Source organism: Procambarus clarkii, chromosome 19 (genome assembly GCF_040958095.1).
Source record: "Procambarus clarkii isolate CNS0578487 chromosome 19, FALCON_Pclarkii_2.0, whole genome shotgun sequence".
NCBI classification, from domain to species: Eukaryota; Metazoa; Arthropoda; class Malacostraca; order Decapoda; family Cambaridae; genus Procambarus; species Procambarus clarkii.
In genome coordinates, this window is record NC_091168.1 from 13,719,631 (window position 1) to 13,746,989 (window position 27,359).

Below are 27,359 nucleotides of genomic sequence, written 5' to 3' on the forward strand. Positions count from 1 at the left end.
GTACATCTTCATCATCATCAGGTACATTTAAATCATGCACGATTAGGGTCAGATCTGGGTAGATTAGTAGGGATGGATGATTAGCAGTGAATTGACTAATAATGTGATTGATGAAGATTTGCCTATATGCTCTCAAATATATACCAGGGGAGGTGTTAACATGATCCGGTATAGAAAAAGAGTAACGGATATAAGCCCCATTATAATTTTCGCTTCTATCCAGCACCTGGGGCAGTTGAGGAGGTGAGATTGGAGGAGCTAGCTGTGGAGGCGGCGGTGGTTGAAGGCGGGAGATGGTGGTTGAGCTGGGAGGCAGGGGGACTGGGTGGGCGGGAGAGGCAGGGAAGGGAGGGGGGACTGGGTGGGCGGGAGAGGCAGGGAAGGGAGGGGGACAGGGTGGGCGGGAGAGGCAGGCAAGGGAGGGGGACTGGGTGGGCGGGAGAGGCAGGGAAGGGAGGGGGACTGGGTGGGCGGGAGAGGCAGGCGAGGCAGGAGCACGCTGTGCTGTAAGCTGAACCTGTACGGACCCCTCCTCATCGTCGCTTGATAAGGATATGAGTTCTATGCTTCCTCCTCCTCCTCCTCCTCCTCCTCCTGACTCTCCACCTGGCCCTCCTCATCCTCTTCCTCACTGCTCACTAAATCCACACTCTCAGGTTGAGAATCTGTAGACAAAAAAACGTGAGATCTTTTAGGAAGGTACACTAGTCAAACATATACTTTACAGAAGTAGAAATAATGATAATAATAATAATAATAATAATAATAATAATAATTAGATGAAGTACATATGATTAAACAAAATTATAAGATAAGATAAATACTTATATTACTTGCAAATGAGGAACGACGAGTCGACGCTGGTGAAGAGTGAGTAGACTGTTGTTGTTGGTGTGTGGGGATTATTCATCACCTTGTTACCCAGTCGTGGACAACTAATCAGATAAGGGATGTATTCTGTTATAATAATAATAAAAATATTTCTCAATTTACAATTAAAAATAGTTACACACACACACACACACACACACACACACACACACAATCTGTACACCTGTTGATTGACGGTTGAGAGGCGGGACCAAAGAGCCAGAGCTCAATCCCTGCAAACAGAACTAGGTGAGTACAACTAGGTGAGTACACACACACACACACACACACACACACACACACACACACACACACACACACACACACACACACACACACACACACACACACACACACACACACACACACACACACACGGTTAGGTAAGGAAATTCAACAGGAGAAACAGCTTTTGTCAGCAGAGATGGAGGAAGTTACACAAGGGAATAGAACAGTGCAAGAAAGATATGAAACTCACCTATGCACAAGTGGCCAAGGAGAAGGAAAAAATTGAAGAAGCAGTAAAGGAAGCCAAACACTGCAGCAACCAAGATAAAACAAACATTAGGCTGGAAGTGAGAAAGGAATTGGCATCTAACCCGAAGTTGGTGCAAAACACAGTTGATCGGAGTAAGTCCCTGATAATTTTTGGCTGCAAAGAAAAGGAGATAACATCTAGGTCAGAAAGAGCTGTAGAAGAAGCAAAAGTAGTAGATAAAATTGTTGGCCTCGTGGAAGGTCTTATAACCATAGAGAATGTGTGCGACTACAGGAGAATAGGCAGATATGTAAAAGGGAAAGATCGACCTATGAGGATCACCCTAAATGGTGCCAAACAGATGGAAGAAGTACTAAGGAATGCTAGAAAATTACAAAGTGATGAGGATGGGAAAGTGTGGCCATTAAGACGAGATCTTTCAAAAGAAGATAGAGAGAAGCTGAAACTGAACCTCGCCGAGGCAAAACGTTTAAATGAGAGCAGGAATGAAGAAGAAATCAATTCATTTTTCTACAAAGTGATAGGGGTAGGCAGACCAGTAAAGTGGTACATAAAGGCAAACCAACAAAATCATTAGAGAGAGAGGGAGTGAAGAATAAGGAGAGGGGGAACAAGTTCCTGAAGATAGCATACACCAACATAGATGGAGTAAGATCGAAGATACTGGAGTTAAGTGATGTAATACAGCTGCAGACACCAGACATTGTTGCACTCACGGAGACAAAACTTGAAGATGTTATTTTAAATGAGGTCATATTCCCAAGGGCTACTCAATTTGGAGACGGGACAGAAAAATTAGGAAAGGCGGTGGCGTAGCTGTGCTGGTGAAAGAACACCTAAAGGTGAAAGAAATAATGACTGCCAATCCACAAGAAGTTGACATAATAGCACTAGAGATCTGCCATGAGGATGATAAACTAATGATCATAAATGCATATAGTCCACCGCCAAGCAGCACATGGTCAAAGGAGGAGCTAGATAGTAAACGAGAAGGTCGTATAACAATAATGAGGGAGATCATAGCGAGAGCGGATAACGATAGTTCACGACAGTTGATAGTCGGCGACTTCAACTTGAAATCCATAGACTGGGAAGCATATGAAGCTAAAACAGAAGATTTTTGGACCTGTAAATTTGGAGGCCTCATCCTGAAAACATTCTTGTGTCAACATGTTAAACAAGCTACGAGGATGAGGGAAGGGGACGTTCCCTCCATGCTAGATTTGATATTTACCAGGAAGGAGGAAGAGATATTTGACATTCAGTACCTTCCTCCCATGGGTAAAAGTGACCATGTCTTTTTGGGAATAAAGCATGCAATGCGTTATACTCTGGAAGAAAATATGATAGTTGATGAAATTGAAAAACCTGACTTTAGGAGAGGACATTATTGCAACCTTAGAAAAAATTTTTGTGAGTATAATTGGACAGACTTGTTGCTAGGCAAGGAAGTGAATGAGATGTATGTCAAGTTTTGTGAAATATATGATAAAGGCACAAAAAAATTATACCAAAACAGAGATGCAGAACTAGGAAACAGGATTGGTTCAACAGAAATTGCGAGAGGGCCAGAGACCAAAAGACACAGAAATAGAATCAATACAGGAAGAGGCCAAACCCCCAAACATACCAGCGATACGAAGATGCGAGAAACAACTACACGGCAGTGAGGAGAGAGGCAGAAAGAAATTTTGAAAAAGGGATTGCAGACAAATGTAAAGCAGAACCAGGTCTATTCTATAAATTCATAAACAACAAATTGCAGGTAAAGGATAATATTCAGAGGTTGAAAATGGGAAATAGATTCACGGAAAATAAAAAGGAAATGTGTGAAACATTAAACGATAAGTTCCAAAGTGAGTTTGTACAAAATGAAATCTTCAGGGAACCAGATACAATAAGAATTCCAGAGAACAACATAGAGCACATAGAGGTGTCTAGAGACGAAGTGGAAAAAATGCTCAAGGAGCTAAATAAGAACAAAGCAGTTGGTCCAGATGGAGTTTCACCATGGGTTCTGAGAGAATGTGCACCTGAGCTCAGCATTCCTCTTCAACTGAATTTTCAGGCATCCCTGTTTACAGGACTTGTAGCAGGTGTGGAAAAAGGCTAACATAGTTCCAATCTACAAAAGTGGAAGCAGGGAAGACCCCCTTAATTATAGACCAGTATCATTGACAAGTGTAATAGTCAAAATATTGGAAAAAATAATTAAAACTAAATGGGTAGAACACCTGGAGAGAAATGATATAATATCAGACAGACAGCATGGTTTTCGACCTGGAAGATCCTGTGTATCAAATTTACTTAGTTTCTATGATCGAGCAACAGAGATATTACAGGAAAGAAATGGTTGGGTTGACTGCATCTATCTGGACCTAAAAAAGGCTTTCGACAGAGTTCCAAATAAGAGGTTGTTCTGGAAACTGGAAAATATTTGAGGGGTGACAGGTAGGCTACTAACATGGATGAAAAATTTTCTGACTGATAGAAAAATGAGGGCAGTGATCAGGGGCAATGTATCGGACTGGAGAAATGTTACAAGTGGAGTACCACAGGGTTCAGTTCTTGCACCAGTGATGTTTATTGTCTACATAAATGATCTACCAGTTGGTATACAGAATTATATAAACATGTTTGCTGATGATGCTAAGATAATAGGAAGGATAAGAAACTTAGATGATTGTCATGCCCTTCAAGATGACCTAGACAAAATAAGTATCTGGAGCACCACTTGGCAAATGGAATTTAATGCTAATAAATGCCATGTTATGGAATGTGGAATAGGAGAACATAGACCCCACACAATCTATATATTATGTGAGAAATCTTTAAAGAATTCTGATAAAGAAAGAGATCTAGGGGTGGTTCTAGATAGAAAACTATCACCTGAGGACCACATAAAGAATATTGTGAGAGGAGCCTATGCCACGCTTTCTAACTTCAGAATTGCCTTTAAATACATGGATGGCGATATACTAAAGAAATTGTTCACAACTTTTGTTAGGCCAAAGCTAGAATATGCAGCGGTTGTGTGGTGCCCATATCTTAAGAAGCACATCAACAAACTGGAAAAGGTGCAAAGACATGCTACTAAGTGGCTCCCAGAACTGAAGGGCAAGAGCTACGAGGAGAGGTTAGAGGCATTAAATATGCCAAAACTAGAAGAGAGAAGAAAAAGAGGTGATTTGATCACTACATACAAAATAGTAACAGGAATTGATAAAATCGATAGGGAAGATTTCCTGAGACCTGGAACTTTAAAAACAAGAGGTCATAGATATAAACTAGCTAAACACAGATGCCGAAGAAATATAAGAAAATTCACTTTCGCAAACAGAGTGGTAGACGGTTGGAACAAGTTAGGTGAGAAGATGGTGGAGGTCAAGACCGTCAGTAGTTCCAAAGCTTTATATGACAAAGAGTGCTGGGAAGACGGGACACCAAGAGCGTAGCTCTCATCCTGTAACTACACTTAGGTAATTACACACACACACACACACACTCAAATATTCAGCCAAATCTCCCTCACCCCACACCCAATCCCCACCCTTCTACCCCTCCCCTCCTCCCGCCGAGTCCTCCCTCCCACCCCTTTCCTTCCTGTCCTCCCTCCCCTTTCACCCCATACCCTCCTTGTCCCTCCCCCTTCACAGGATCCCCCGCCCCTCATCCCAGTATCCTCTGAGACCCTGTTATCCACCTCACAGGTCCTCACACCCATGGAACAGCTTCCCCCACCAATAGAACACTCACCAAGGAGGCGATTTGAGAAGGGACAGAAGAAAGTGAACCTCAAAGCAATGTACACTAACATAGATGGAATTACAAATAAAGCAAATGAGCTTGGAGAACGGGTACTAGAGGAAAACCCAGACATAATAGCCCTCACAGAAACAAAGCTAACGAAAACGATAACAAACGCAGTGTTCCCACAGGACTATTACGTTATGAGGAAAGAGAGGGAAGGAAGAGGTGGGGGTGGTGTAGCTCTGCTGGTAAGAAAAGGCTGGGATTTTGAGGAGATGGTTATTCAGGGCTGTGAAGGTTTCAGTGACTACATAGTAGGTACCATAACAAATGGAGGGAAAAAATTATAGTCGTAGTCGTATATAATCCACCACCAAACGACGGAAGACCTAGACAGGAATATGATAGAAACAACATGGCCACCATTAACATAATAGAAAGAGCAGATTCTGTTCCTAGCAGGAATGGATCTGGACTACTAATTATGGGAGACTTCAACTATGAAAAGATAGATTGGGAGAACAGAGACCCACATGGAGGACCAGAAACATGGAGAGCTAAGCTGCTGGACGTGGCAACAAGAAACTTTCTAAGCCAGCACATCAAAAAACCAACAAGAATGAGAGGAGAAGATAAACCAGCAATGCTTGATTTGATATTTACCCTAAATGAATGGGATATAAGGGAAGTTAAGATGGAAGCGCCCTTGGGAATGAGTGACCACAGTGTATTGAACTTTGAGTACCTGGTAGAGCTAGGAATTATCTCCCCCAAAAAAGAACTAGGAATCAAAAGGCTGGCATACCGAAAGGGGAATTATGAAAGATGAGAAGTTTCCTAAGTGAAATACCTTGGGACACAGACCTCAGAGATAAGTCTGTACAGGGTATGATGGACTATGTTACCCAAAAGTGTCAGGAGGCAGTAAACAGGTTCATCCCGGCCCAAAGGGAAAAATCCGAGAAGCAACAGAAGAATCCATGGTATAATAGGGCATGTATGGAAGCGAAGAAACTGATCAAAAGGGCGTGGAGGAACTTCCGGAACAACAGATCACCAGAAAGCAGAGAGAGATACCAGAGAACCAGGAATGAGTACGTCAGGGTGAGAAGAGAAGCAGAGAAAAGCTTTGAAAATGATATAGCAAACAAAGCCAAGACCGAACCAAAGCTACTCCACAGTCACATCAGAAGGAAAACAACAGTGAAAGAACAGGTACTGAAACTTAGAACAGGCGAGGACAGGTATACAGAGAATGACAAAGAGGTGTGTGAAGAACTCAATAAGAGGTTCCAGGAGGTCTTCACAATAGAACAAGGTGAGGTCACTGTGCTAGGAGAAAGGGAGGTAAACCAGGCGGCCTTGGAAGAGTTCGAAATTATGAGAGAGGAGGTCAAGAGACACCTGCTGGATCTGGATGTTAGAAAGGCTGTTGGTCCAGACGGGATCTCACCATGGATACTGAAAGAGTGTGCAAAGGCACTTTGCTTGCCACTCTCCATAGTGTATAGTAGGTCACTGGAGACGGGAGACCTACCAGAAATATGGAAGACGGCGAATGTGGTCCCAATATACAAAAAAAGACGACAGGCAAGAGGCACTGAACTACAGGCCAGTGTCCTTGACTTGTATACCATGCTAGGTGATGGAGAAGATCGTGAGAAAAAACCTGGTAACACATCTGGAGAGAAGCGACTTCGTGACAAATCGCCAACATGGCTTCAGGGAGGGTAAATCTTGCCTTACAGGCTTGATGGAATTCTACGATCAGGTGACAAAGATTAAGTAAGGAAGAGAGGGCTGGGCGGACTGCATTTTCTTGGATTGTCGGAAAGCCTTTGACACAGTACCGCATAAGAGCCTGGTACATAAGCTGGAGAGACAGGCAGGTGTAGCTGGTAAGGAGTTCCAGTGGATAAGGGAGTACCTAAGCAATAGGAAGCAGAGAGTTACGGTGAGGGGTGAGACGTCCGATTGGCGTGAAGTCACCAGTGGAGTCCCACAGGGCTCTGTACTCGGTCCTATCTTGTTTCTGATATATGTAAATGATCTCCCGGCGGGTATCGATTCATTTCTCTCAATGCTTGCGGACGATGCTAAAATTATGAGAAGGATTAAAACAGAAGAGGACTGTTTGAGGCTTCAAGAAGACCTAGACAAGCTGAAGGAATGGTAGAACAAATGGTTGTTAGAGTTTAACCCAACCAAATGTAATGTAATGAAGATAGGTGTAGGGAGCAGGAGGCCAGGCACAAGGTATCATCTGGGAGAGGAAATTCTTCAGGAGTCAGAGAAAGAAAAAGACTTGGGGGTTGATATCACCCCAGACCTGTTTCCTGCAGCACATATCAAGAGGATAACATCAGCGGCATATGCCAGGCTGGCCAACATACGAACGGCATTCAGAAACTTGTGTAAAGAATCATTCAGAACTTTGTATACCACATATGTCAGGCCAATCCTGGAGTATGCAGCCCCAGCATGGAGTCCATATCTAGTCAAGGATTAGACTAAACTGGAAAAGGGTCAAAGGTTTGCCACCAGACTAGTACCCGAGCTGAGAGGTATGAGCTACGAGGAGAGACTACGGGAATTAAACCTCACTTCGCTGGAAGACAGAAGAGTTAGGGAGTTAGGGGGGACATGATCACCACATTCAAGATTCTGAAGGGAATTGATAGGGTAGATAAAGACAGGCTATTTAACACAAGGGGCACACGCACCAGGGGACACAGGTGGAAACTGATTGCCCAAAATGAGCCACAGAGATATTAGAAAGAACTTTTTTAGTGTCAGAGTGGTTGACAAATGGAATGCATTAGGAAGTGATGTGGTGGAGGCTGACTCCATACACAGTTTCAAGTGTAGATATGATAGAGTCCAATAGGCTCAGGAATCTGTACACCTGTTGATTGGCGGTTGAGAGGCGGGACCAAAGAGCCAGAGCTCAACCCCCGCAAACACAACTAGGTGAGTACACACACACACACACACACACACACACACACACACACACACACACGCACACACATCCCACACCCCACACCCTCCCTGTCCCTCCTTCACTTGACCACCCACTCCTCACCCCAGTATCCTCTGAGACCCTGTTATTCACCTCACAAATCCTCACACCCATGAAACAGCTTCCCCCACCAGCAGAACACTCAGCAAGGAGGCGATATGAGAAAGGACAGAAAAAAGTGAACCTCCAGGCAATATACACTAAAAAAGATGGAATTACAAATAAAGCAAATGAACTTGGAGAATGGGTACTAAAAGAAAACCCAGACATAATAGCACTCACAGAAACAAAGCTAACGAAAACCATAACAAATGCAGTGTTCCCACAGGACTACTGTGTTGTGAGGAAAGAGAGATAAGGAAGAGGAGGTGGTGGTGAAGCTTTGCTGGTAAGAAATGGCTGGGGTTTTGAGGAGATAGTTATTCAGGGCTGTGAAGGTTTCAGTGACTACATAAAAGGTACTATAGCAACTGGAGGACAAAAAATGATAGTCGTAGTCATATATAATCCACCACCAAATGACAGAAGACCCAGACAGGAAAATAATAGAGATAATATGGCCACCATTAACATAATAGAGAGAGCAGCTTCTGTTGCTAGCAGGAATGGATCTGGACTACTAATCACGGTAGACTTCAACTATGGGAAGATAGATTGGGAGAACAGAGACCCACATGGAAGACCAGATACATGGAGAGCTAAGCTGCTGGATATGGCAACAAGAAACTTTCTAAACCAACACATCAAGGGACCAACAAAAATGAGAGGAGAAGATGAACCAGCCATGCTTGATCTGATATTTGCCCTAAATGAATAGGACATAAGGGAAGTTAGGTTGGAAGCCCCCTTGAGAATTAGTGATCACAGTGTATTGATCTTCGAGTACCTGGTAGAGCTAGGAATTATCTCCCCCCGAATAGAACTGGGAAACAAAAGGTTGGCATACCGAAAAGGAAATTATGAGATGAGAAGTTTCCTGAGGGCTATACTATGGGACACAGACCTCAGAGCTAGGTCTGTACAAGACATGATGGACTATGTCACCCAAAAGTGTCAGGAGGCAGTAAACAGGTTCATCCCGGCCCAAAAAGAAAAATCCGAGAAGCAAAAGGAGAATCCATGGTTTAATAGTGCATGTTTGGAAGCAAAGGAAATGAACAAAAGGGCGAGGATGAACTTCTGAAATAACTTGGCAACAAAAAGCAGAGAGAGATGCCAGAGAATCAGGAATGAGTATGTTAGTGTGAGAAGAGAAACAGAGAAAAATTATGAAAATGATAGCAAGCAAAGCCAAGACCGAACCAAAACTACTCCACAGTCACATCAGGAGGAAAACAACGGTGAAAGAACAGGTTATGATAGAACAGGCGAGGACAGGTATACAGAGAATGACAAAGAGGTGTGTGAAGAACTCAACAAGAGGTTCCAGGAGGTCTTCACAATAGAACAAGGTGAGGTCACTGCACTAGGAGAGGGGGCAGTAAACCAGGCGGCCTTGGAAGGGTTCGAAATTACAAGAGATGAGGTCAAGAGACACCTATTAGATCTGGACGTAAGAAAGGCTGTTGGTTCTGACGGGATCTCGCCATGAGTTTTTGAAAGAGTGTACAGAGGCACTCTGCTTGCCACTCTCCATTGTGTATAGTAGGTCACTGGAAATGAGAGACCTACCAGAAATGTGGAAGACGGCTAATGTGGTCTCAATATACAAAAAGGGTGACAGACAAGAGGCACTGAACTACAGACCAGTGTCTTTCACTTGTATACCATGCAAGGTGATGGAGAAGATGGTGAGGAAAAAACCTAGTAAAGCATCTAGCGAGAATTGACTTCGTGACAAATCACCAACATGGGTTCAGGGAGGGTAAATCTTGCCTTACAGGCTTAACAGAGTTCTACGACCAGGTGACAAAGATTAAGCAAGAAAGAGAAGGCTGGGCGGACTGCATTTTCTTGGACAGTCGGAAAGTCTTTGACACAGTACCCCATAAGAGGCTGGGGCATAAGCTGGAAAGACAGGCAGGAGTGACTGGTAAGGTGCTCCGGTGGATAAGGTAGTAAGCAATAGGAAGCATAGAGTTACAGTTAGGGGTGAGATCTAAGATTGGCATGGAGCCAATTCAGGTTACAGAGCCCTGTGGAGTCCCACAGGGCTCTGTACTCGGTTCTATCCTGTTTCCGAAATATGTAAATGATCTCCCGGAGGGTATAGACTCATTCCTCTCAATGTTTGCTGATGACGCCAAAATTATGAGAAGGATTAAGACAGAGGAAGACTGCATGAGGCTTCAAGAAGACCTAGATAAACTGAAGGAATGGCAGAACAAGTGGTTGTTGGAGTTTAACCCAAGTAAATGTAATGTAATGAAGATAGATGTAGGGGAGCAGAAGACAAGATAAATGGTATCATTTGGGAGATTAAATTTTTCAAGAGTCAGAGAGAGAGAAAGACTTGGGGGTTGATATCACGCCACACCTGTCCCCTGAAGCCCATATCAAGTGGATAACATCAGCGGCATACGCCAGGTTGGCTAACATAAGAACGGCATTTAGAAACTTGTGTATTGAATCATTCAGAACTTTGTATATCACATATGTCAGACCAATCCTGGAGTATGCAGCTGCAATATGGAGTCCATATCTAGTCAAGCATAAGACTAAACTGGAGAAGGTTCCAAGGTTTGCCATCAGACTAGTACCCGAGCTGAGAGGTATGAGCTACGAGGAGAGACTACGGGAGTTAAACCTCACCTCGCTGGAAGACAGAAGAGTTAGGCTGGACATGATCACCTCATACAAGATTCTCAAAGGAATTGATAGGGTAGATAAGGACATGCTATTTAACCCAAGGGGCACATGCACTAGAGGACACAGGTGGAAATTGAGTGCCCAAATCAGCCACAGAGATATTAGAAAGAACTTTTTTAGTGTCAGAAAGGTTGGCAAAAGGAATGCATTAGGAAGTGATGTGGTGGAGGCTGACTTCATACACAATTTCAAGTGTAGATATGATAGAGCCCAATAGGCTCAGGAACCTGTACACCTGTTGATTGACAGTTGAGAGCGGGCCAAAGAACCAGAGCTCAATCCCCGCAAGCACAAATAGGTGAGTACAAATAGGTGAGTACACACACACACACACACACACACACACACACACACACACACACACACACACACACACACACACACACACACACATTGGTGGCTGAGTGGATAGCTCGCTAGATATGTAATCCTGTGGTCCGGGGTTCTATTCCCAGCGCCGGCTGAAACAAAAATGGGCAGAGTTTCTTTCACCCTAATGCCCCTGTTATCTAGCAGTAAATAGGTACCTGGGACAAAAGAGCAGAGCACAATCCCAGTAAGCACAACTAGGTGAATACACACGCATCTCCTGTTTAAATGCTCATTACTCAGTTAATTCTACTAAAGTTTAAACTGGTGACTAGTGATGAATGAGGAAAAAGAAATATACAAATATACTTATGTTTATATTAACGTGGTGTAGGAGGAGGGACTGAATTGCTACATCTTTATCAGGCATCAGAAAGACGGAACAATTCTCTCTATCAGTATCTGAAGGAAAACAAAAATTATTTTATAATGCTGACTTTAACTCTGACGGAGAATAATATAAAATAGGAAGATGATTCACTTATAGACGATTATAACCTCTAGTAAGAAAAGGAAAAAACACAATACCTACAGTTCCCACAATACGTCTTGTCACACCCCAATGCATCATTTATCATACTGTCCAGCTCCTGTATTAGTGCATAGTTGACAGAAAAGTTTACACCCATTGTATGGTGGTAGCTTGTATCTTCCTCTACACGATTGACACTTGTAACTGATCCTTTATCAGGATCAGTGTGATACACACACACCTGGATCTTCACTACTCCGAGGGTGATAACAAACTAGCCAGGATCAGGTCTTCCCCAGGTCATGTTTATCCAGGGTATAACAATGCCCTCTGGCGCGGAAAAAGGGAACTATGGGGAAAGGGACCAAATGGAGACGTTTATTACTCTCCCCTGCCAGATGTATGGACCTGGATTCTACTCTCTCTCTCTCTCTCTCTCTCTCTCTCTCTCTCTCTCTCTCTCTCTCTCTCTCTCTCTCTCTCTCTCTCTCTCTCTCTCTCTCTCTCTCTCTTCTTTCATTTAATGTTTCTAGTATTCTTAAACTTATACTATTTGCTGACGATACTACCTTCATCTATTTGGACCCAACCCCCACACTCTAAATAATATTGTCAGTAATGAATTAAAAAATGTCCACTCATGGATGACTACTAACAAACTCACATTAAACATAGAAAAGACTTACTACATTTTATTTGGTAGTAAATCATCAAATCAAATTCAAAATCAAATCAGACAATGTTAACATCAGCAATATGTTTCCCACTCTGCTCTCCTCTCATTATACTATGCGAAAATCTATCCCTATCTTACATACGGTATCTGCATGGGGTTCAACCACTACAAATTACCTCAGGCCCATCATCACTTAGCAAAAATCTGCTATCAGAGCTATAACAAACTCTGTCTTCAGACAACACACAGCCCCTCTATTTATGTCCCTTAACATGCTAAAGATATACTCACTCCACACATTCTCATGTGCTATTTACATGTACAAAACCTTGTTCCTAAATGCTAATCTTGATCTGACACTTTTCCTTGATAGGTGTAATAGAACCCATGAGCACCACACCAGAAATAAATCTCTTTGATATCCCTAAAATCAAACTAAATCTGTGCAAACACTCCATGCAAATAAAAGGACTCAGACTTTAGAACTTACTCCGTGACGAATTAATAAATTGTCTAACCTATGCCTTATTCAAAAGTAAAATAAAAAAGTACCTAATTTCATCCTCATAATTTCCTACCTTGTGCTCCAAACTCACACTTTAGCTTGTGCTTCCCACTTCCCCAATATTAGTACTTAAGACATATTTCTTTACCTGTGTAATCACCTCAGTCAATTTATAGTGTAGTAATTTGTTGATATAAAAATGTCAACATACACTTACAGTGTCACAATGCGACAAACCATCGCCATCACTGGTCTGGCTGGCAGCAGGAATACCTAATCCGGAGAAGTTTCCTTTCCGCGAGGTGAACATGACCCTGCAGGATGGGAGAGTACTGTCACTCCCTCCAGACTGTCTGTCTTCTGGCCTTCAGTATGGCCCCACCCAAGGGTAAGTGAAAATATTTTATATATAACATGTTTTATTATAATATTAGTTAAAATCACTCTATAGTGTGTCTCAGTCTTAAACAGGTAAAACTGATTTAGATGATAATTAAACCATTACTTTACCTTAACTGATAATGTACAGGTGTTAAATGTATTTTACTGCAGATTAAGTAGAAGAAGGAAGGGTAGTTAACTATGGAGGCATTTTATTTTTTCTGAAGATGATGATGCCCTTTCCCTTGTGAAGTGTGATTATTTTTTTAGAGTTGAGAGATATATGAGGTGTGATTTCTGAAAGATGTATATACATCAGCATCCACTCCAGATGAAGACCTCTGAATTTCCGTTCCGCCTGTTCGAACGACCGAATTTGAGATTGGTAACTGGTGCCTTATTTACCGAATCATTAGCCATTAAATCTGGAGTATGGTATTGAGTTTACTGAGTCCGGTCCTCCTTAAACTGGAGGCCACTATTGCGTTTGCTATGTATCAAGAGGGGGTTGGGGGGGGTTATTATACAATGAAACTTGGGTTATTTAAACCAACCAGATGCTTGTTTACCGTCGAACAGAGACCCCAACCTCTCCCTGACAGAACAGCCGACCTCGTTAACCCCAGCAAACACAAAACGTTGTGGAAACCTTCACCAAAGTTTCAACAAGATTGTGGGGAGAGATAAGTGTCATGTGTGCACAAGGCACATATGAGCAACCTTTAACCCAAGAATGGTAAAAGTATTTCTTTATGTAATATGGCAAATGCTGCCTTTTCTTACAATAGTTTCACGTTTATTTATTAAAAAAATATTTTGTTCATGTTTAAATATTAAATTTATGAACATTATACATATAAATTGTGAATGTTGTGTCTTAGTTGTATGATTGGCGTGCAAAACATTTACTTTTTATTATGATTTTGCTAAAAAAAAATTATAACCCTGTTTGCTAAATGATGTATTCAATAATACTGTTTTTATGTTTAAGTTATATTTAAGTACTGTATGTGTAATACATCAACATAAATGGAAAATGTTGCTTCATATGTGTCGGAAGGACACACGCAACATTTAAGCTACCATTTTTGTTAATACAAAATTAGGGTGCATCAAAATACCTCTCTATCACATGCATCTGTATTACAATAGATTTTACATTAAATATCACTGAAGCACAAATAGGGGAGTACAACTAGGTAAGTACAACTGCATGAGTGCAACTAGGAGAGTACATGTAGCTAGGTGAGTACGCCTTGGTGAACACTGCTAGGTGAGTACGCCTTGGTGAACACTGCTAGATGAGTACGCCTTGGTGAACACTGCTAGATGAGTACGCCTTGGTGAATACTGCTAGATGAGTGCGCCTTGGTGAACACTGCTAGATGAGTACGCCTTGGTGAACACTGCTAGATGAGTACGCCTTGGTGAACACTGCTAGATGAGTATGCCTTGGTGAACACTGCTAGATGAGTACGCCTTGGTGAACACTGCTAGATGAGTACGCCTTGGTGAACACTGCTAGATGAGTACGCCTTGGTGAACACTGCTAGATGAGTACGCCTTGGTGAACACTGCTAGATGAGTACGCCTTGGTGAACACTGCTCGATGAGTACGCCTTGGTGAACACTGCTAGATGAGTACGCCTTGGTGAATACTGCTAGATGAGTACGCCTTGGTGAACACTGCTAGATGAGTACGCCTTGGTGAACACTGCTAGATGAGTACGCCTTGGTGAACACTGCTAGATGAGTACGCCTTGGTGAACACTGCTAGATGAGTACGCCTTGGTGAATACTGCTAGATGAGTACGCCTTGGTGAACACTGCTAGATGAGTGCGCCTTGGTGAACACTGCTAGATGAATACAAGTAGGTGAGTACAACTACACGAGAACAACTAGGAGAGTGCATATAGGTCAGTACAACTTGGTGAGCTCTACTAGGTGAGTACAACTACATGAGAACAACTAGGGAAGTGCATGTAGGTGAGTACAACTTGGTGAACACTACTAGGTGAGTACAACTACATGAGAATAACTAGGGGAGTGCATGTAGGTGAGTACAACTTGGTGAACACTACTAGGTGAGTACAACTACATGAGAATAACTAGGGGAGTGCATGTACGTGAGTACAACTTGGTGAACACTACTAGGTGAGTACAACTACACGAGAATAACTAGGGGAGTGCATGTACGTGAGTACAACTTGGTGAACACTACTAGGTGAGTACAACTACACGAGAATAACTAGGGGAGTGCATGTAGGTGAGTACAACTCACCAACACCTCAGAAGTCAAGGAAGAATAGGGGAAGGAGGGGGGGGGGGGATGGGGCAGGAGTGTAAGGGGACCTGTGTGACGGCTGGGGCATGTACACTGTAGGCCTTCAAGAGTTACTATGATGTGTTAGGACGCTGGATTACAGGCATGTCTTGGTACATGAATATAGTGAGTTCATCTTCATAAAGTACGGCAAGAAAAATAAAGAATCAGATAATAATGCTTTAAAGAACTTTATCTCTGATTTTACTTTTGAATTAAATTAATATTATAAAGTGAACAATAATTGGTGGGGCAGAGACGGTTGTCAAGAGGCTCTCCCCCCCTTTTTTTTTTTTTTATTAAAGAGGAAGGAGAGGCATAGGTGAAGGGAAGTATAGAAGTGGGAAATACAGTGAGAGGTATGAAAGCAGGCGGGCTGTCCGCCTTGCTGACACCATGTGTGGGTGTTGACAGCTAAGCTAAGCTGGCTCCCTCTTGTCAGGGAGCTGTGAGTGTGTGAGAGGTTCTTCACATGTGTTTCACCATATATGGATGTCTATAGATGAATACTGTGTAGCATTCATATATATACACTCCGATGCTTCCACACATGTTGTTCTGTTTAAGGCTCTTTATTTTCTTATTATTATTTATCGAGTTGTTCATACATACATATTATTTATCGAGTTGTTCATACATACACATATATGAACTGTTCATATATACACATATATAACTCATCTGGGGATTATATACTGTGGGGCGGGGTTTTCGTCCAGAGAATCGAGGCTCTTGGGCCACCAGCTGTGGGAGCGGGGCGTCTCATCTTGGAGCAATCTTTCAAACATTGGGTCCTCTAACATTTCGATGGTGTTCCACACCCTGATGGCTTGGTGCTGCAGTCTGATGTTTAGTGGCTGTATGTTCAGGAGTTCGTGGAGCTCCTGGATTGTCTGATCATATGGTGGACGGTGTTTTGCTGCTCTCCTTAGCGCCTTATTTTGTACTGCTTGCAGTTCCTGCATGTTAGTTTTCTTTATGGTGTGTAGTGGTACTGGGGGATACTCTAGATGCGGCCGAACTAGAGCCTTATATAGGTGGATCTGAATGTTAGTACTGAGGCTTTGGAATCTTCTCAGTTTTCCTAATGCTGATTTGGCTTTGTTTAGTCGGTCCCTTACATGAATTTGTATCCCTGTTCTATTTATCATAAGTCCCAGTATTCTGCCTACCTCCGCATATTGGATCGGCTGGTTGTCAAGGATGATGGGGTCCGGGTTTTCGCAATGTGTATTATCTGAAACTTTTGTTTGTTGGTGCTAATTTTCCATTGCTTCTCAAAGTTGTTTGAGTTCAATTGCCGCCTTGGTCTTGTCGGCTAGTAGCGGCTTTGATGGGCCCGGTTGGCAAACTATTTGGGTGACATCGTCAGCGTATGTGATGTATTCTCCATGTTGGGGTTGGGGTAGGTCAGCTGTATATATGTTGAATAGAGTGGGGGAGAGGCAGCTTCCTTGTGGTACTCCACTTTTCAGTTCTCTTACGTCACCCAAGTAGCTGCCGATATTAAGCCTAGCAGTTCTATTGTCTATAAAGCTGCAGAGAGTAGCAGTAAATCTCTCAGGAAGCCCTAGTTCAGATATCTTATATTTTAGGCCTGTGTGCCACACTTTATCGAAGGCTTTCGAGACGTCCCTAAGACGATATTACACTGATCTTTTTTCGACACTGCGTTGGCTATATGCTCGTAAATCAGGAGTATAGCTGTATGGGCCCCTCTGCGGTTTCTAAACCCATGCTTCCTGGTGTTATACTTCCCTTCCTCTTCCATGTACTTCACAAGTCTCTGATTGATAATTTTTTCGAATATTTTACCTGGTATTTCGAGGAGGGAAATTGGCCTGTAGTTTTCAGTTTGGGTTGGGGGTTTACCTGGCTTGGGGATTAATTTTATTGTGGCATTCTTGAAGTATGTGGGGAATAGTCCAGATGCAAGAGCTGCATTTAAGATACATGTGTATTGATGGAGTGCAATCACTGGTAGGTTGGATAACACCATCTTATTTATTTTGCTGTTGCCCGGCGCCTTGTTCTTGAAACCCATAATTGTTTTATGGACCTCTGCAATGGTTATGTGTTTCATAAGGTGGCAGTCATCGCGTATGTTGTTAAGGTCTATTGTTTGCGTCGGGAGTAGTGCTGCAGCTCTGTTATCGACTTGAGTTGTAATTTCCCTTTCATTAATTGGGCAAAAATTTAAATTTTCTTTCGGGTTTATCCTGAATATTTTTTCCCAGAACTTCCTGAATTCCTGCTCTTGTTCTCTCTCCTCATAGAGTTTATTTCCTGAGGCGTCTATGATGTAGAGTGTTTCCTCAGAAGAGCTTCCCATCAGGGTCTTTACTTTTTTTCCAGAACTTTCCCGGGTTTCTGTAGTCGACTTGGATTTTGCTTATTAGGTCATCCCATTGTTTGGTGTACTCTGTTTTGCACAGATCTTGCAGCTCATCTTGAAGTTCCCTTTGTAGTCTTTTGCGCTCATCCGTCCACCCGTGTTGTGTTATGAGTTGTAGAAGGTTGTTATATCTGGTTTGCAGTGTCCTGAGCGCCTCAGTGGCTGGGGGTGTGGAAGCGTTATATGGTGAGCTACGGGAATGTGATCAATCATGCATTTTTCTATGGTGTTAATCCATGTATCCATGTTAATCCAGGCTCTCCCCAGGCGACGGTCAGTACCAGGTTGACCAGTACCCGGGTGAGGCAGTGTTTATACCCCGTGTAGTTACACCATCACCCCCCCTCCCCCTGCTCTTCCTCTTCCTTCCCTTACCCCTCCCCGCTTCCCCCCCCCCTTCCTCCTCATCCCCCTTTCTCTTACCCCTCCCCTCTTCCCCCTCCTCTTCTCCGTCACTTAATTCCCCCCTCCCTGATATCCTCCTCCTTCCCCTTCCCTATTTCTCCGCCCTCCTCAACTTCCTCCTCCTCCCTCCTTTCCTCTCTCCTCCTCCCTCCTCTTTCTTTCCCATATCCTTCCTCCTTCCTCCTAGAACTAGTCCTTCCTCCTCTACCTCATCCTGCTTCCTCTTCGAGCTCCTCCTCCTCCTTCCTCCTCAAGCTCCTTCATCTTCTACTCTTCCTCCTCGACTTCACCCTTCAACCTGGAATTCTTCCTCCTTCCTCCCTCAACCTCTGCCTCCTTCCTCCTCGCCCTCCTTCTTCCTCCTCGCCCTCCTTCTTCCTCCTCGCCCTCCTCCTCCTCCTTCCTCCTCGCCCTCCCCCGCCTTCCTCCTCTCCCTCCTCCTCCTTCCTCCTCGCCCTCCTCCTCCTCCTTCCTCCTCGCCCTCCCCCGTCTTCCTCCTCGCCCTCCTCCTCCTCCTTCCTCCTCGCCCTCCTCCTCCTTCCTCCTCACCCTCCTCCTCCTTCCTCCTCGCCCTCCCCCGTCTTCCTCCTCGCCCTCCTCCTCCTCCTTCCTCCTCGCCCTACCCCGCCTTCCTCCTCGCCCTCCTCCTCCTTCCTCCTCGCCCTCCTCCTTCCTCCTCGCCCTCCCCCGTCTTCCTCCTCGCCCTCCTCCTCCTCCTTCCTCCTCGCCCTCCCCCGTCTTCCTCCTCGCCCTCCTCCTCCTCCTTCCTCCTCGCCCCCCTCCTCCTCCTTCCTCCTCGCCCCTCTCCTCCTCCCTCCTCGCCCTCCTCCTCCTCCTTCCTCCTCGCCCTACCCCGCCTTCCTCCTCGCCCTCCTCCTCCTTCCTCCTCGCCCTACCCCGCCTTCCTCCTCGCCCTCCTCCTCCTTCCTCCTCGCACTCCTCCTCCTTCCTCCTCGCCCTCCCCCGTCTTCCTCCTCGCCCTCCTCCTCCTTCCTCCTCGCCCTACCCCGCCTTCCTCCTCGCCCTCCTCCTCCTTCCTCCTCGCCCTCCTCCTCCTTCCTCCTCGCCCTCCTCCTACACCATACCGTCACACTCACATGACACCTACACCATACCACCACAATTATTAACAACCACCACCACCTCCACACACTACCACCACCACCTTAACACACTATCACCACCACCTTAAACTACCACCACCACCTTAACACACTTCCACCACCACCTCAAACTACCACCACCTCCACACACTACCACAACCTCCACACACTAACACCACCACACATTACCACCACCTCCACGCACTACCACAACCACCTCACACTACCACCACCACCACACACACTTCCACCACCACCTCCACACACTACCACCACAACCACCACACACTACCACCACCAGCTCACACTACCACCACAACCACACAATACCACCACAACCACACACTACCTCCATCACCACACACTACCTCCTTCACCACACACTACCAACACCACACACCACCACCACACACTACCACCACACACTACCACTACCACTATATACTACCACCACAGAATTTTGTCTATTAGCACAGCTTTAGGCGTGAAGGCATTGTGTAGATATAGGCAAAACATGAAGTTTCAAGCTAAACTTTCTAACATGCTGCACTCACCTGAGGTCTATAGAAGAAGATCAAAATCTAATTATGTATTTTGGTTCTGCAAGGTAGTAAACTCCATCAAAATATTAAATATGTACCCAACTCAATTAATAATTAATCAACCAATTACTCCATGGGATAACTGGGATCTATCAGTTGATTTTGTAAATGCTGCCAAGAAAGATAGTGTGCACTCTACATTATTAAAACAGTTAACACTGAAAAGCATCACTTAGAGTACTCAGGGTATGGGTAACGATGTGTATCAGTGCTATACCGACGGTTCTGTAGAAGAAGGTGGACGATGTACCGGATGTGCATGTAATATATTTGAACAATCTTCTCTCGTACATACAGCTATGTAGCGCGTCAATGACTGGGCAAGTACAACTCAAACCAAACTTGCAAGCATAAACCTTCCCACTGAATTTTTAAAAGACAAAGGCAGTGGACTTGAATACTGTGACTCGCAGAGTGCACTCCTGGCATTGAACGCACATAGTAGTGACACCCAGAAAATAGTCAGTGATATTCGAATGAATGTTTGAGCTGCTAAAGAAAACAGATTTGAAATTAAATTCCTATGGATATACAGGCGATGAATCACAATAACGTGGCTGAAGTTGTTTGACCAGACCACACACTAGAAGGTGAAGGGACGACGACGTTTCGGTCCGTCCTGGACCATTCTCAAGTCGATTGTGAGAATGGTCCAGGACGGACCGAAACGTCGTCTTCCTATGGATACCATCACATGTTGGCATCTCAAGGCATGACACTGTTGATATGCTTGCAAAGACAGCCTCTAGAAAACCAGTGGTAGAAATTGATATGGGTGTTTCATTAGCAGTGACAAAGAGAATACTTAAACAAATATCTAATGAAGATCTCACCGACCTAACAAATTTACAAAGACCTGAAAGTTGAAGCATTAAATATTATGATAGATATCGTGAGGAGACATTCACATATGGGACTAATAGAACAAGAACTCGGCAATGTGATGTTATAGTGGCCAGAATACGCCTGGGATATAGACGTATCTGGCAGCTTTCTCAAAACCCAAATGTCGAGTACACAATGTGTCAACTTTGTGAAAGAGAAAACATGCACTCTCTTGAACATTATATTGTAGAATGTCCCATATTGACTGACTTTCGCCCTCCTGAGCTAAGGCATTCTGAGCTCTGTAATTACTATATGAGTACTGGAACACTTGATGATATATTGGACTTGTACCCAAGATTAACCATGTAATGTATCAATCATACAATGTATGTATGTGATGTAACTATATAACCTGAGCTTGTAAAAGCACCTTCATCACCTTCAGTGATTAAGTGCTTAATTGCACACTAGTTTCTCTATCAGTTATCTCACCCTGTCAGAGTAAAAGAGACAAATGTATGCGAATGCATGTGTGTGTATATATGTATGTATATATATTAGTATATTTTGGTAGCAGTCATTCTTGTAAACATATGTTGTTAAATATAACCGAAAAGTAAGATTAATAATTCTAACACGAATTTTCTCAATATTTATTATGTTTTTTTTTTTTACTATCGATGGTAATTGAAAAATCAATTCTCCAAAATTCATTTTTATTTCTAGTCTGATGCGACGCCTGAACGCGTTTCGTAATTACCTATTACATTTTCAAAGGCTTTAGTTTACACACACAACTGTAACCTGTAAACACGCCATTTGCTTCCATATTTATACTCGTACTTGGGTGAGGTGATATGGTACAACAGGTTTGGATGATATGATACACCATTTTTGGATGAGGTGAACTTGTGATAAACACAAGACAGAACACGGAACAATGGGGTATTAATTAGATATATAAGAGCATAAGAATAGAAGTAACTGCTAAGGGCCTATTGGCCCATACTTCCTCTTGATGCTTCTATATTGGAATGGAGTCTTGAAGTGGATAGAATATAGTTGTGCATTAATTGGCTGTTGATTGATGGTGTTGACTCTTTGATGTATAGCGCAGTGCAGATGTCGAGCTGCCTGCTATTGCTGTATCTATCGATGATTTCTGTGTTGTTTGTTAAGACTTCTCTGGTGACAGTCTGGTTGTGGGAAGAGATTATATGTTCCTTCCTTAATGGAGCCCTGTTGCTTATGCATTGTTAATCGCCTGGAAAGAGATGTTGTTGTCTTGCCTTTATACTGAGTTCTTTGGGGCTTACAGTCCCCAAGTGGGCATTTGAAGGCATAGACGACGTTGGTCTCCTTTAAGGCGTTCTGCTTTGTGTCTGGAGAGTTTTTCATGAGTAGGTTGGCCGTTTTTTTTATTTTATAGTAAATCGTCAATTGTATCTTCTGATTTTTGTCTGTGGAGATAACGTTCCTATTAACAATATCTCTCAGGACCCTTTTCTCCATTTTATGAGCTGTCTAAAAGAAGTTCCTATAAAATAGTCTAATATTGGGTACAGGTGATGTGTCAGTTGATTCTTCAGAGGTTGCATGGCATTTCACCTTTCTTTTTATGATGTCTTCAACGAAACCACTGAAGAAGTCATTTTTGACTAGGATCTGCCTTACCCTACAGAATTCTTCATCGACTTGCTTCCATCCTGAGCTGTGGCTGAGAGCACAGTCGACGTAAGCATTGAGAACACTCTTCTTGTACCTGTCTGGGCAGTCACTGTTGGCACTGAAGCACATTCCTATGTTTGTTTCCTTAGTGTAGACTGCAGTGTGGAAACCTCCACTCCTTTCCATGACTGTTACATCTAGAAAGGGCAGCTTCCCATCCTTCTCCATCTCGTAAGTGAAACTCAACACAGAATTCCGCTCAAATGCTTCCTTCAACTCCTGCAGACGTCTGACATTAGGTACCTGTGTAAAAATGTCGTCAACATACCTGCAGTATATGGCAGGTTTTAAGTTCATGTCAACTAAGACCTTCTGTTCGATGGTATCCATGTAGAAGTTCGCAAACAGGACACCTAGGGGAGAACCCATGGCGACTCCCATCTACTTGCTTATACATGTGCCCATCTAATCTCAAAAAGGGTGCCTCTTTAGAACAAGCTTGGAGTAGTTTCCTTAGAATGTTTTCTGGTATGTCAAGAGTATAGGCCGGATCACGATACACTCTGTCTGCTATCATCCCGATATTGTTTCATCCACAGGTACGTTGGTAAAGAGTGATTCTACGTCCAACGAGGCTCTTATCCCTGTGGCCCATGTTCCCTGCAGTAAGTCAACAAATTCCTTTGGAGACTTCAGGCTGAAAGCACAAAGTACATAAGAAGTCAACAAGCCGTTGAGTCGCTTCGCCAGACTGTACATAGGTGTGGGTATCTGGCTGATTGGCCGAAGTGGGTTTCCAGGCTTTTGTGTCTTGACATTTCCATACGCATACCCAGGTTTGTATTCCCCAATAATCTTTGGCAGGTAGAGACCGGATTTCTTGGCGTTCAAAGTTTCGATCAATCTGTTTACCTACTTACGGTAAACATGCAAACGGTAGTGTATGGTGTTACATACACTACCGTTTGCATGTTTGCATGCTCATTACACCACACGCTACCACACTACACCGCACACTACCTCTACTAAACTAGCACCAAACATTACCTCTACTACACACTACACCACCTCTACTACACACTACACCATACACCTCTACCACAACAACACCACACACTACCTCTACCACACCACACAACACATTACCACTACCACAACAACTCCACGCACTACATCTACCACACTACACTAATCCACACAATACCTCTACACACAAACACCACACACTACCACAATACACCACACACTAACACTACCACACCAACACCACACAATACCACTAACACATTACACCACACACAACCACTACCACACCAACATCCACACACTACCTCTACCACTCCAGCACCACACACTACCTCTACCACTCCAGCACCACACACTACCTCTACCACTCCAGCACCACACACTACCTCTACCACACAAACACCACACACCCCCACTACCACACTACACCAGACACTACCATACCACACAAACACCACACACTACCTCTACCACACTACACCACACACTACCTATAACGCGCCAACACCACTCACTACAACTACCACACTACACCACACACAACCACTACGACACCAACACCCCACACTAACACTACCACACCAACACCACACACTACTATTACCACACTACGCCTCACACTACCTATACCACACCAACACCACGCACTAGCACACTACACCACACACTACCTTTACCAATCCAACACCACATACTATCTCTATCAAACCAACTCCACACTACTACTACCACACAATACCCCTACTACACTACACCACACACTACATCTACAGCACCAACACAATACACTACCTCTACCACACCAAACACTACCACTCCAATACCACACACTACCACACCAACACCATACACTACCTCTACAACACCACACACTACCTCTACAACACCACACACTACCACACCAACAACACACACTACAACACCAACACCACACACTACCTCTACAACACTACACCACACAATACCTCTACCACATTACACAGCACATGACCTCTATTACAAACTACACCAAATACTACCAGTTTCACACTACACCACACACTACCTCTACCACACCAACACACAAAACCTTTACAACACTATACCACACCCTACCTCTACTACACCAACACAATACACTACCTCTACCACACAAACACCACACACTACATCTACTACACTACACCACACTCTAACACTACCACTCCAAAACCACACACTACCACTACCACACCACACACTACCATTAATACACTACACCACACACTACCACTACTACACTACACACTACCACATCAACACCACACACTACCTCTACCACACCACACACTACCTATACCACTCCAACACCACACACCACCACTACCACACTACACCACAAACTACCACATTACACCACAAACTACGACTACCACACCAACACCATACACTACTACACCAGACACTACCAGTACTACACCAACAGCACACACTACCACTACCACACTACACAACACACTACCTATACCACCAACACCACTCAATACCACTACCTCACCAATACCACACACGACCTCTATCACACAAACACCACACACTACCTCTACCATACTACACCACACACTACCTCTACCACACCAACACCACACACTACCACTACCACAGCAACTCCACACACTATCACTACCATACCTACACGACACTCGACCTCTACCACACCAACACCACACACACTACCTCACCAACACCACACACTACATCTATCACACAAACACCACACACTACCTCTACCATACTACACCACACACTACCTCTACCACACCAACACCACACAATACCTCTACTACACCAACACCACACACTACCTCATCCACATCAACACAACACACTACCTCTACCACACCAACACAACACACTACCACACACACTTCCTCTCCCACGCTACTCCACATTCTAACTCTACGACACTACACCACACACTACAACTACCACACTACACCACACACTACCTCTACAACACTGACACTACACACTACGTCTATCACACCAACACCACACACTACCTCTACCACAACAACACCACACACTACCACTACCTCACCAACACCACGAACTACCACTACCACACCAACACCACAGACTACGACTACCACACTACACACTACGTCTACCACACTACACCACACACTACGTCTACTACACTACAACACACGCTACCACTACCTCACCAACACTACACACTACCACTACCACCCCACACACTGCAGGCGATGAGTCACAATAACGTGGCTAAATTATGTTGACCAGACCACACACTAGAAGGTGAAGGGACGACGACGTTTCGGTCCGTCCTGGACCATTCTCAAGTCGATTGTGATGAAGTAGAAGCAGGCAATAAATAGGCAAGAGCGGTGAGGAGCAAAATAAGATGTAGGGGGATAGTAGTAGGAGTAAGAACTGAAGAGAGCCTATTGGCCCATACGAGGCAGCTCCTATTAAAACCGCCGAATGAGAGGAGATAGTAATAGGAATAAGAAGAGGATAGTAAGGGAACGTAAGAGAAAACAGTGAACAGTAAAAAGAGAGGAGAGAAAGAAAAGGAAAGAGAAAGAAAGATAAATAGAAGGGTAAGCTTATGTTAGGTCACGTTTGTTAGAAAGATTAGAGCATTTAATTATATACTGTGAAAGGGAAGAGTCCACAGCAACAAAGCCAGGACTCAAGTTCATGTTGGGTACATTGTGTATTAGCGCCGATTCAACAAGACGGCGTCTGTGTAGAGTAGAGGCAGTAAAGATTATTTTGGAGGAAGACCAATCAATAGGATGATTGGAATCCCTCACATGACAGAAGAGAGCATTGTTAGTGTCTGCAGACTTAACACTACTCTTGTGTTCTTTAAGTCTGTCCTTCAGTGTACGGCCAGTTTCGCCAAAGTATTGGAGAGGACAAGACGAACAGGAAATAGAGTAGACACCAGCAGCATTAGAAGCAGGAGGAGCAGTGTGAACTAGATTGCTACGAAGTGTGTTAGTTTGGCGAAAGGTGAGCTTTATGTCAAGAGGACGAAAGGTATTGGTAAAGGTTTTGAGTTCAGATATGAAGGGAAGGCATAGTACAGTGCTACTATTGTTGGAAGCAGGTTTAGGATGAAAGAAATTGCGTTTTTCTTGAGAGTAGGCACAGTTGATGAAATGCAAAGGGTAACCAAGGCGAGAGATTGATTTGTAGATAAAGGCAATTTCAGAATCGAGAAGCTGAGGGTCGCTGAGGCGTAGAGCCCGGAGGAAGAGAGAGACGAGGACACTTTTCTTAACAGAAGGAGGATGGTAGAAAAATAAGTGAATGTACATGCCACTATGCATGGGTTTGCGGTAGACAGAGAAAGAGAACCCGGACACAGAGCTGTGAACGTGAACGTCAAGAAAAGGAAGGAGGGAATTAGATTCCCACTCAACTTTGAAATGGATAGAAGGAGTCCCCAACAGTTTCCTCATACTTGCAAACAATCAGCCTTCGCTCCACCAATATCACAGGGATATATATTCTCCTTCCTCCCAGGAGATCAACATAGTACAACCACCCCTGACGACTGCTGTAGCTCAAGTGAGGTCACGACGTCCTTCTAGCGCCACTTCGTGTCTCCAAAGTACCTACATCTCTTTTCATGTCACTTATTTAAATGCTCTTCCTCTGCT

At 43.8% G+C, this 27,359-nt stretch overlaps 1 protein-coding gene across 3 annotated transcripts in view; it reads left to right on the top strand.

Annotated features, from left to right (window-relative positions):
• LOC123757397 (kynurenine/alpha-aminoadipate aminotransferase, mitochondrial) overlaps positions 1-27,359 on the top strand; it is a 246,314-nt gene that overhangs the window by 44,793 nt on the left and 174,162 nt on the right. The window contains exon 3 of one of the 3 annotated variants that reach the window (XM_069326950.1): positions 13,191-13,359. The exons of the other annotated variants lie outside the window; for them this stretch is intronic. Coding sequence (XP_069183051.1) covers positions 13,191-13,359 — 169 coding nt within the window. The remainder of the gene's footprint in view (positions 1-13,190; positions 13,360-27,359) is intronic. 3 annotated transcript variants of the gene reach the window in all.